The 12198-nt window shown below is 17.9% G+C and overlaps 5 protein-coding genes across 5 annotated transcripts in view; 2 read left to right on the top strand and 3 right to left on the bottom strand. All coding sequences in view use genetic code 6, as the record gives it.

Moving 5' to 3' along the window:
* Window positions 1–2092: 2092 nt before the first annotated feature.
* On the top strand, window positions 2093–5286 carry TTHERM_000753649 (oxalate/formate antiporter protein, putative; the record flags this gene model as incomplete). Its single annotated transcript, XM_012798196.1, has 8 exons — window positions 2093–2165; window positions 2223–2272; window positions 3164–3253; window positions 3809–3898; window positions 4156–4245; window positions 4516–4605; window positions 4893–4982; window positions 5193–5286. Exons 1-8 carry the CDS (start codon window positions 2127–2129, stop codon window positions 5284–5286), a joined length of 633 nt encoding a protein of 210 aa, XP_012653650.1. The 5' UTR covers window positions 2093–2126.
* A 607-nt stretch (window positions 5287–5893) lies between these two features.
* Window positions 5894–6505, bottom strand: TTHERM_00753650 (transmembrane protein, putative; the record flags this gene model as incomplete). Its single annotated transcript, XM_001018360.2, has 1 exon — window positions 5894–6505. One exon carries the CDS (start codon window positions 6503–6505, stop codon window positions 5894–5896), a length of 612 nt encoding a protein of 203 aa, XP_001018360.2.
* Window positions 6506–6991: 486 nt separating this feature from the next.
* Window positions 6992–7505, bottom strand: TTHERM_00753660 (hypothetical protein). Its single transcript, XM_001018361.2, has one exon. It carries the CDS (start codon window positions 7493–7495, stop codon window positions 7040–7042), a length of 456 nt encoding a protein of 151 aa, XP_001018361.2. The 5' UTR covers window positions 7496–7505; the 3' UTR covers window positions 6992–7039.
* Window positions 7506–8107: 602 nt separating this feature from the next.
* Window positions 8108–8461, bottom strand: TTHERM_00753670 (transmembrane protein, putative; the record flags this gene model as incomplete). Its single annotated transcript, XM_001018362.1, has 1 exon — window positions 8108–8461. The coding sequence occupies one exon, from the start codon at window positions 8459–8461 to the stop codon at window positions 8108–8110; it is 354 nt and encodes a 117-aa protein (XP_001018362.1).
* Window positions 8462–11935: 3474 nt separating this feature from the next.
* TTHERM_000753680 (hypothetical protein) overlaps window positions 11936–12198 on the top strand; it is a gene marked incomplete at both ends in the record, with an annotated part of 452 nt that continues 189 nt past the window's right edge. Inside the window, 2 exons of the mRNA XM_012798197.1 lie at window positions 11936–11957; window positions 12149–12198. The exon at window positions 12149–12198 is cut by the window's right edge and continues 189 nt beyond it. Coding sequence (XP_012653651.1) covers window positions 11936–11957; window positions 12149–12198 — 72 coding nt within the window. The remainder of the gene's footprint in view (window positions 11958–12148) is intronic.

Genomic DNA, 12198 nt, shown 5'->3' on the forward strand with positions numbered 1-12198 from the left:
TTTTATCAGATATATTTAATGTAAACCCAAAAGCATGAATCAAAAATTGAAAAGCAAGCTTGAAGTTTTTATTGAACGAAAATTATAACACCAAAATTAGAAATATTATAATCTACTTTAGTAATCTAATTTATGGTTTATGCAGAAGCTAATTTCTTGCATCTTTAGCACAACACGCAAGCATTTAATTCCTAGAAGATAAAATTTATTACTAATATTTGTTCCTATTTAAATGAAAAACCATCATATTTTGTATCATTAAATCAATTAATCAATATAGGTTAAGCAAGACTAAATAACCAAAATTTTTTGTTAAAAATATAGCAATTTAAATTAAACTAATTACATTAAAAAAGTAAAAGAAATAAAAAATTTTAGTTACTAAATACACAATGCTTGTTACAAGAATTTCATAGAAAAAGTTAATGAGAAAATTAAGTAAATTTTTTTCATTCCTTTTTTGAATAGTAAATACACAATAACAAGAATTTCATAAAGAAATTACATGAGAAAAACAAAATAAAAAATTTTCATTCTTTTATAAGCTTATTAATTATGAAAGAATATATACAAATAATTTTATAAAGTAAAAACATAACATTTTAACTAGTAGCTATTAGACATTTAAACACAAAAAGAAATGTATTCTCTAAAATTAAAGCTAATAAGCAGAGGAAATATATATTTATTAATAAATCAATAAGACTTCTCCTTAAAATAAAGTTTTGAACCCATTTATTATTGCCACAGAAAAGCAAGCTGTAACTTTTAAATGTAGACTTTTTTAAAAATCAACAAAAATGTTTTTTACCAATCAGAAAATAATAAATGTAGACTTTTTAGAAAAATTAATAAACATGTTTTTACCTATCAAAAGATATTAAATGTAGATTTTTTAGAAAAATTAACAAACATGTTTTTTACCCATCAGAAAATATTAAACAAAAATAAACTTAATTAGTTATTAGAAATGCAAGTACTAAAATTACTTTTCAAAATTCAAATTTTCTTCATTAATCTATCTAATTAATTTTAATATTTTTTATAAAGATAGTATCTATTATTATTTTTTTTAAGATCATATTAGAAATCTATCAATTTAACCTTTATTTGCTTATAAATTATGAAATAATATAAATTATTTTATTAGTTATATATATGTACAACATTTTAACTGGTATTTTATTTAGTAAACATTCTTATTTAAACACAAAAAGAAATGTATTTTAAGAAAAAATATTTTATTAATAAATTAATAAGACTTCCTCTTAAAATTAAGTTTTAAACCTATTTATTATCGAGGCAAAGGCAGAAAAGCAGCAACTTTTTTGTAGACTTTTTCGAGAAATTAACAAAAATTTTCTGTTAGAAATGTAAATACTAAAATTCCTATTAAAAATTCAAATTTTCTTAATTAATCTATCTAATTTTAATATTTTTTATATATATAGTATCCATTATTATTTTTTTTAAGACCATATTAGAAATCTATCATTTTAACCTTTATTTGCTTATAAATTATGAAATAATATAAATTATTTTATTAGGTATATAAATATAGAACATTTTAACTGGTATTTTACTAAGTAAAAATTCTTATTTAAAAACAAAAAGAAATGTATTTTAAGAAGAAATATTTTATTAATAAATTAATAAGACATCTTCTTAATATATAGTATTAAACCTATTTATTTATTATCGAGGCAGAGGCAGAAAAGAAGCAATTTTTTTGTAGACTTTTTAGAGAAATTAACAAAAATTTTCTGTTAGAAATACAAATAATAAAATTCCTATTATAAATTCACATTTTCTTCATTAATCTATCTAATTAATTTTAATATTTTTTATAAAGATAGTATAATTATTATTTTTTTTAAGACCATATTAGAAATCTATCATTTTAACCTTTATTTGCTTATAAATTATGAAATAATATAATATAAATTATTTTATTTTTTAAATATTAAATTTTAAAAACAATTATATTAAAAAAATAAAATAAGCAAATTTATAAATTCATATAATTTATTTATTCTTTTTATCCCCTTCTTTAATTTATCTCCTTATATAATTAATTAAATTTCAATTAAATTGATTGCTATTCAATATTTTTGAAAATAAAATAAATGATATAATAGATTAAATATTACCACAAATTAAAAGAAGTAATTATTTATTTTTTTATCAATATACCATAAATTTATTTTTATTAATATAAAAAGTTTTTAAACTCTTCACTCTAATCTCATAAGGTTCTCCATATTTATCTGAAGTATTTTTAATATATTATTATTAATACTTTCTATATTTCAATTACAATTAATTTATAATATATTTTTCTAATAGAAATTCTCACCTATATTTTCTCATTTTATTTAAAAAAATATTTATCAGTAATTTTAACTTAATTATCTTTCAATTTTAAATATTCATTATCAATTTTTAATCATTTTTTCTTTCTAACACTTTTAATTGATTTTATTTGTTTTGGATTGTGATAATTTTAGTTATAAAAATGAATTTAAAGCAAAAAAACTATTTTAATTTGTTTATTAGCTTTTTATTTGATTTATTTTTCTTTTTCTTTTTTTACTGTACTTATGATTTTTTCTTATCTCTCTTAATTTATGTTATTTTTTTATTTTCAAATTTTGCTTTTATTATTATTAATCTATGATTATTTCATATTTTTTCTTCATTTTTTCTTCTAACAAACTATTTATTTTCCTTCTAACTATAACTAATTAATTATATATTTTTTCTTCAATATTTAAAAAGTGGAAATTAAATTGGTGCAACTGGTGCATCAGACTTAGGTTCTGCTTTAGTAAATTGCACTAATCTCTCTAATTTAACTCTTGGTCTTAAGTAAAAAAGTTTATTTGTTTTGGATTGTGATATTTTTAATTATAAAAATAAATTTAAAACAAAAAAAGTTTTTAAATTTGTTTATTAGCTTTTTATTTGATTTATTTTTCTTTTTCTTTTTTATTGTACGTACTGTGTTTTTTTTCTATCTTTCTATATTTTACTTATCATTTTATTTTTAAATTTTGCTTTTATTATTAAAATTAATTCATTTCTTATTATTTCATATTTTTTCTTCATTTTTTCCTTCTAACTAACAAATTAGTAAAATATTTTTTCTTCAATATTTAAAAAGTGGAAATTAAATTGGTGCAACTGGTGCATCAGACTTAGGTTCTGCTTTAGCAAATTGCACTAATCTCTCTAATTTGACTCTTGGTCTTAAGTAAAAAAGTTTATTTGTTTTGGATTGTGATATTTTTAATAATAAAAATGAATTTAAAACAAAAAAAACTCTTTAAATTTGTTAAAAATCTTTTTATTTGATTTATTTTTCTTTTTCTTTTTTATAGTATTAGTGTTTTTTTTTCTATCTTTCAAAATTTAACTCATTTTCAAATTTTGCTTTTATATGTATATATAAATAGTACCCTAAGGTACTACCTTTTTCAAGGTTACATACACGAATAAAAATAAAGTCAAAGATTTAGTTTTTTAATCAAACATTTAATTTTTAGAGTTAAGCATTTTTTTCATTCATTTTATATGTAAAAAAAAAAATTAATTCAATATTTGTTGTTTAAAACAAAAAAGCTTTTTTAATTTGTTTATGAGCCTTTTATTTGATTTATCTTTCTTTTTCTTTTTTATTGTAAGTACTGTGTTTTTTTCTTCTAAGTTTCTTAATTTAAATAATTTTTTTATTTTAAAATTTTGCTTTTATTATTATTAATTAATACATTTCTTATTGTTTCATTTTTTTTCTTCAAAACTTAAAAAGTGACAATTAAATTGGTGATGAAGGTACATCAGGCTTAGGTTCTGCTTTAGGAAATTGCACTAATCTCTCTAATTTGACACTTTATCTTTAGTAAAAACAATCTATTTGTTTTGGATTGTGATATTTTTAGTTATAAAAATGAATTTAAAACAAAAAAACTCTTTTAATTTGTGTATTTTTCTTTTTCTTTTTTATTGTATATATGTTTTTTTTTTTAGATTTCTAAATTTAATTCTTTATTTTATTTTCAAATTTTGCTTTTATTTATATTAATTAATTCATTTCTTATTATTTCTTCATTTTTTCCTTCTAATTAATTTTATATTTTTTCTTAAATATTTAAAAAGATGCAATTAAATTGGAGATGAAGGTATATCAGGCTTAGGTTCTGCTTTAGCAAATTGCACTAATCTCTCTAATTTGACTCTTGGTCTTTCGTAAAAAAGTTTATTTGTTTTGGATTGTGATATTTTTAATAATAAAAATGAATTTAAAACAAAAAACTCTTTTAATTTGTTTATTAGCTTTTTTTTGATTTATTTTTTATTTTTTTTTATTGTACTTGTGTTTTTTTTTCTATCTCTCTTAATTTTAATAATTTTTATTTTCAAATTTTGCTTTTATTTATATTAATTAATTCATTTCTTATTATTTCTTCACTTTTTCCTTCTAATTAATTATATATTTTTTCTTAAATATTTAAAAAGTTGCAATAAAATTGGAGATGAAGGTATATCAGTCTTAGGTTCTGCTTTAGCAAATTGCACTAATCTCTCTAATTTGACTCTTAGTCTTTAGTAAAAAAGTTTATTTGTTTTGGGTTGTGATATTTTGAATAATAAAAATGAATTTAAAACAAAAAACTCTTTTAATTTGTTTATTAGCTTTTTATTTGATTTATTTTTTATTTTTTTTTATTGTACTTGTGTTTTTCTTCTATTTCTCTTAATTTCAATAATTTTTATTTTCAAATTTTGCTTTTATTATAATTAATTAATTCATTTCATATTATTTCATATTTTTTCTTCATTTTATCCTTCTAACTATTTTGTTAATTATATATATTTTCTTCAATATTTAAAAGTAAAAATTAAATTGGTGCAATTGGTGTATCAGACTTAGGTTCTGCTTTAGCAAATTGCACTAATCTCTCTAATTTGATACTTGTTCTAAGGTAAAAACAATTTATTGTTTTAGATTACGATATTTTTAGTTTTAAAAATTATTTAAAAAAAAAAAACTCTTTTACTTTGTTTATTAGCTTTTTATTTGATTATTTTCTGCTAATTTATTATTATTAATTTTAAATATAATTTTTAATTAAAAAATTTTATTCTATTTAATTTTTTTTAGTATTTTACTTTAATTTAATATAATATAAAAGTGAAAACTAAATCAATGAATCATAATAATTGAAAGTAAAAAGCAAATGTCTTAAATCAAAAAGATTAGTTGTCTATAGAGTATATTTGTATTGATGATAAACAAGTGGCGATAAAATTATGAATAAATATTAAATATTTGAATAATAGAAAATAATATACTTAATTATATATCAATTTGTATTTCGATAATTTAACTTAAAATAATGATTGATTTATTATTATTTTTGTATTTAAAATTAATTTTACGCCATACATAGTAAAATGTAGAATCTGTCTCAGCCAAAAAATAAAAAATATTTATCCTAACCTCACCAATCATATAATGGAAACCCATTATGTACCATAATTAAATTTAGTTGAGATTAAAACTACAAAATAATATATTTTGTTATTATTCATGTATCTAGTCTTGAAAAATGCAGTACCCTAGAGTATTATATATAAATAAATTAATTTCTTTCTACTGGTGGTAATTAACTTTTAGTAAATCCTCCATCATAAATTACTATTAATTCTAATTACACTTTAAATAAAAATTTACTTGATAATATGATAAAATTTATAAATATTATGGACACTTTTTTAAATTATAAAAATATTTAAAATAAATAACTGAATTTCAAATATTTTAAAATTTATTTTATAGAGTAAAACAACAAAAGTAAATATTTATAAAAAAATAAATTAATCAAATACAATTTCAAAATATAATATTTAAAATAATAAAAATAATGAAAGCTGTTTATAAAATGCTTGAGTGTATGCATTTAATAGATTCATCAATAAGAATTTAGACATTTTAATCATTTGTGGTACAGTTTGATAAAATGCAATATTTTAATTGACCAAAAGTTTCTCCAGCAATAGCAATCACGCATTATTAAGTGCATCTATCGAATTTAGATAACTCTGACATGCAATCTTTATCATCTATTTAACAAGGATTTTTATTTTCTATTTATTATAAGCAATTTAATACTTTCTTTCCTTCTTAAGAATCTTGAGCATTAATCAAGCAAATAGTAATTAATGCAAGTATAATTTTAGATAAAAATTTCATTTTATAATTAAAGTTATAAACTTATATTATTGTAAATATTTATAAAATATAAAATTATATAAAATTTGATTTTTAAAATAGCTATTTGAACTAAAAATCGGTCGGCTTGTTTATAATTAAGATTTTAGTTAGAATTAATTACTTCTAAAAATAACTAATTATATTAAACGCTTTTTAATAAATTAATAAATAAAATTCAACCAGTATTTATTAATTAACTAAAGAAAAAAGATAAAAATAGGCACTGCTCATTTTACTATTACTAAATTATAATGCATAAATGCTTGAATTGAATGTGATTACATCAATTAATTTTCAAATTTACAAACCAGCTTTTATTATAATTTCTTTCTTCTAAATTAAATTCTTTATGAATTCAAAGATTTGTGTTTTTAAGATTTCAATAAGTAAACTTGCAGAGTAAAAAAAAGGATGTTTCAATAATCAATATAAATTACTTTATTGAAATTATTACTATAAATAATTTTTAGTATTGTTTTACACTTATTATTTCCCTAAGTTTTTCTATAAAAATTTAAAATTTTAATAATTCTTTTACAGCCTTTATTTTTTGCTCAGTAAAATCATTAAAGTTTAATAATAGAAATTATTTACTTCTTTATTTTTCGATAACATAAATTTTTTTTGCTTTTTTCAAAGCTAAACTTATTATTTTATAAAAAGAAATTAATATTTTATTCATTTTTTAAGATTATTTGAAAAATATTTTAATAAGAAACACCAATTTTTATAAATTAATTATTCACACAAAAGATTATAAGAACATCAAAAAAATATTAGAACAAACAATAAAACTAATGCAGACTTTAAAGCTTAAGATAATAAACATTAAATAGATCTACTGATAATTATCTTAATGCTTTAATTATTGGAACTACAATTTTGCTGGATACAATCTTTCATTACACTAAAAGGTTCTCCTGCACCATTAGAAATGCATGTCTAAATGCAACCATAAGTTTTTATTTTCTCACCTTCACATAATTTATCTTCATTTTAGCAAGGATCATATGTACTCATTGACATTAAACACTAGACAACCTCCTCTTTTTATTAAGTAAAATCAGCTTTAATCATGCATAGACTAATTAAAGTGAAAACAACAAAGGATATAATTCTCATTTATTTGTTTATTATTATTTCAGTATTTATTTGTTTTTATATTTTAATATGTTATAAAAAATAAATATCAATTAAAAATTTTTAATTTAATGAAGACATTATTAATTATTGAGTAGTAGAACTAACAAAAATAATTAATAGTGTTTTATTAAAAATTATACTTTATTAGGATATATTTTAAGAAAATATAATAATTGCCTTAAAATATTTAATATTTGACTTAAAAAATAGTTTTTTTAAATCAAATGTAAATTAATAATTAATTTGTTAATTGTTTATTTTTTAATTATATTATATTTATCTCTAATTAGCTTTTGAGATTTTGCTTCTTAAAAAATAATATAATTTTGCTTTTAAATTACAAATAACATTTGTAATTAGAATTATCTGTTAAAAAGACAAATTTTTTTAATTAAAAAATATTTATGTAAAACAAAATTAAAACAAATTTACCTTATTATTTTTTTTTTGTTAAAAATTTAATTTAATAAAATCCACTCTTCTAACTATTTCTTAGATTCTGTTTTAAGAGTAAATTTTTTTATTTATTTGCTAAGTTATTATTTAAGAATGAATGAATTACTTTTTATTTCAAATTGCCTAAAATGGATTTTATTTTAAAATGTAAAATATATTTAATTAATAAAAAGCATAAAAGTAAATAAATAAAGAATATATTTTTTAATAAGATAATTAAGATATTAATAAATTTCAATATATAAATAAAATTAGAAGAGCAAAAATTTCAAAAGCGATGAATATTTTAGTAGCATTTAGGCACAATAAGGAAAAATCAATAAGTTATTAAACATTTTTATTAGCAGATTTACAAGAAAGTCTTATACAACTATACACTTCATTATTTTTATAGAATTAAAAGCATTTTCTCATACAGAGTTCAGCTTCATTTAATGCATTATTGCATCTGTTATCATAATTTTAGCAAGGAGTTTTGTTTTCCATTTTAATGATGCAAGATGTGCTAATATTAATAAATCCATCAGGCTATGAATCCTAAGTATTAACTTGAATCAAAAGTAAAAAAGCTATTACAATAAATCTCATTTTATTTTAATTTTTTTTCTATTTATAAAATTTACTATTAAAAAAATATCATAATAAAAACTTTTTAATAGCTGATTTATAAAGATAAAAATTTACTGTTTTAATTAATTAAATATGTATGAAACAATTAAACATATTTATTTATTTATTTTTAATCATAATTAATTATCTATCTATACAAATTCTAAAATAAAATATAATAAAGAATAAAGAATAAAGAGTGGAGTTTGCTGAAAATTGTAAAATGAATAAAATAGTCTAGAATAAAATGAAATAAGAGTTAAGATAAAATATAAATTATGATAAATTTATTTGTTGATGTTGGTTTTATAGCTGTTTAACTTACAGATTTTATAAAATGGAATAAAATTTAATTAAAATGACTCTATAAATTAATAATTTGACATTCTATTTTTGTCATTGAAATTGTTTAGAAGATATAGAAAAAAATTAATTTTTATAATCTATTTCTAGTTGTTTTAATGAATCTTTTTAATCTGATTTATGATTTCTATTTTTAGTTATAGTTCAAAGTAAACGCTTCTTAATCTAATACTAAAATAAATTCTGCTTGAAAGAAAGAAATAAAGACTCTAACTAATTAAATCTAGCAATAAGATAATTTTTTTTAATGAAAAGGAAATCTTAGCAAATTAATAAAATTAATTAATTGAATAAGTAAGGTAGAATTATAAAGAATTATCAATAAATCTTTTTATTTGAAATGAGATGCGCTTTTTCTTCCATAATTTAATTAATAAGCATAATATAAATGAATAACTTCAAATTAATTGAGATCAAAAGTTTAAAAAAAAAAATAATTTTGTTTAATTTTAGTTTTATATAACATTTTTTTCATACAAATATGTAGATTTTTATATAAATAAATAAGTAGGAATACATTTATAAATAAATAATTAGGCAATTTAAATTTTTTCAATATATAATAAAGTATAAAATAATTGTAATTAAGATTGCGAAAGATAATTTAGTAGTAGTAAGACATATCACAGAATAGTCAATAAGCTATTAAACATTATTATTTTTCGATTTACAATTTATTCTTATACAATTTTTCCATTCATGAAGTTTGTAGTAATAATGGGTGCATTTTCTGACACAAACTTCAGCTTCTTGTAATTCCGTATTGCATCTAAAATCATGTTATTTACAAGGAATTTAGTTTTCCATGGTCATTATACAAGATGAGCTTAAATCAAATAATCCAAGCTGTTTGAAATGATATGCATTTAGTTGAATACAAAATAATAAGACAATTATTAAAAATCTCATTTTTATTTTTTACTTTCTTCCTTCTTAAATAATAAAATTTATATAATTTTTTTGAAGCGAATCAAAGCGATAACATATAAATAATTCAGCTTACAGATATTTAATAATATATAAATTAATAATGATTAATTTTACTTTTTTTATGGTAAAGTTGTTATATATTAACTATACTATTTCTAAGCTATTTTTTTTTAATTTTTAATAGAAAGAATCAAACTCTTTTACAGAATTTATTAGCAAATCAACCAAGATAAAATATATTTAGATAAATTTATAGTAAAACTACAAGAGCTACCTCAAATAAAATATTTAGAAAATGGTAATAGTTTTTTGACTTATTTCTTAATGCTGCTTCTATTATTTTGTCTAAAAAAAATTTATAAAAATACTTCTTAAAGCCCATAAATATTTATTTTATCATAGTAAATATTTTAATATGTAAAAATTTGAGTCAGTCAATTAGAAATAGAAAGATATTAATTATTTTTTAACTATTACTAATCTATTTTGAAATTTTTCTAATTAAAGCAAAAAACCTATTTTTAGGACAATCAAAAACAATAATTAAATTTCATATTTATTATAGAATATCTAATTCTTGAAAGTAAATTATTTAATTAAAAAAATGTATGAGGATCTTCAAAAAATTTAAATAATGAAGTAGAATTATAAGAAATAATGTTTAATTAAATCTATTATTTTAAATGAAAAAATGAATATTAAATTAAATAATAAACTTTGAGTAAACCAAATATGGCTATTCTTGAATAATTATTTCTTGAGTAGGAAAGAAATACAAATTTAGTAGTGTTCAGGTTCTAAACCTATTCATACCTTTTTTAATTATTACAAATTTCTTTAAATTAATTTATAAATAATTTTTATTATTCTACTAAATGTTTATTTCCTACTAGAGAAATAACTATTAGAAATTAGCAATATAACATTTTGATCTATTTAATTTAAAAGTGTAAATTTCTTTTGGTAGTACCATAAATCCTTGAATAGGCACTGTGTTAAAAATTGCGAGTTTTTGAGTTAAGTAAAGTATTTTTAACAATCGAATGGTTAAAAATAGAAACATTTTTTTAAGTGATCCCCTCCTTAATTAAATATTTATTAGCTCTAAATTTTCAAAAATTAATAAGATATTTTACTTTGATGTAAAACAATTCTTTCTTTCTTAAAATTAAAAGTTGTTAGTCTTTCATAGAAAAAAATGGCAATAAAGAAATAATATTTTGACTCTTTACAAGATGTAATTTATAAATTAAACATTTATTAGGAATAATTATTTTTTATAAAAAAATAGTTTGTAGATTCTGAACATTCATCGCATATTGAAATTGAAATTATTCTTAAGTAAAAACTATCAAATTTTTTATTTTTAAATTTAAATATATATCTGTTTAATTTATTAGTATTTTTTTTTTACAAAAATATTTATTGAAATTTAAAATATTTAAGAATTTATATTATTTTTAATTATTTGTTTCATTTTACTTTTTTAACTAAATGCTTTATTTATTATTATCGCATCTATTAACAAACTTTTATTAAAAATTAAAAAGTCAATTATATTTAAGAAATTAGAACGCATAATTATTAAGCTCTGCATTGAAAAAAAGCACTAACCTATTATCTTTAACACTTTTAATAGAGTAAATTTTATTTATTAGCTTTTGATTTATTTTTTATATTTACTTAATAAAATAATTAAAGTAAATTTAAAATAATAAATAATAAATTCTTTTTCTTTCTTTCTTTCTTGCTTAATTTTTTTCTTTTCATGTTTATATTTATTATTTGTTAATGATTATTAAATTTTAAATTAAATACAAGAATAAGATGCATCAATTTTAAGTTCAGGTTTAGCTAGCTGTATTAAACTGACAAATTTGAAGCTTTACATTTCGTATAAAATATTTATTTGCTTTTATATTAATTATTTCCTTTATCAATTATTTATTTATTATTATTTAATAAAAAAATATTAATTTAAATTTAATTTTTTTTATTTAACATTAAATTTACATAAAAATTATTTTCATTGATATATTATTTATGACTCTTAATGTATATGACTAAAATAATTTTCTCATAAATTTAAAAGGAATAATTTAATTGGTTCAAATGGCATCTCAGATTTAATTTCTGCTTTTACAAATTTTACTAATCTATATGTATTGTCACTTGGTTTAGGGTAAGTATCTTTTATAAGATATATTATAACTCGTTGATGTTGATAAAGTTGAAAAAATTATTCTTTTGTTATTTTATATCAATTACTTTAAAATTTTAAACTCATAATTAAAGAGGGTAGATGTGAAAAATAACATAATTTTAGAAATTAAAAGCTATGAACCCAAACACTAAATATAGTTAATTTAAAAGTTATTAAATTTTCTTTTCCTCCCCTAATCTAAGTGAGAATTATAACAAGC

The sequence above is a fragment of the Tetrahymena thermophila genome (genome assembly GCF_000189635.1).
Source record: "Tetrahymena thermophila SB210 genomic scaffold scf_8254598, whole genome shotgun sequence".
Lineage (NCBI taxonomy): Eukaryota > Ciliophora > Oligohymenophorea > Hymenostomatida > Tetrahymenidae > Tetrahymena > Tetrahymena thermophila.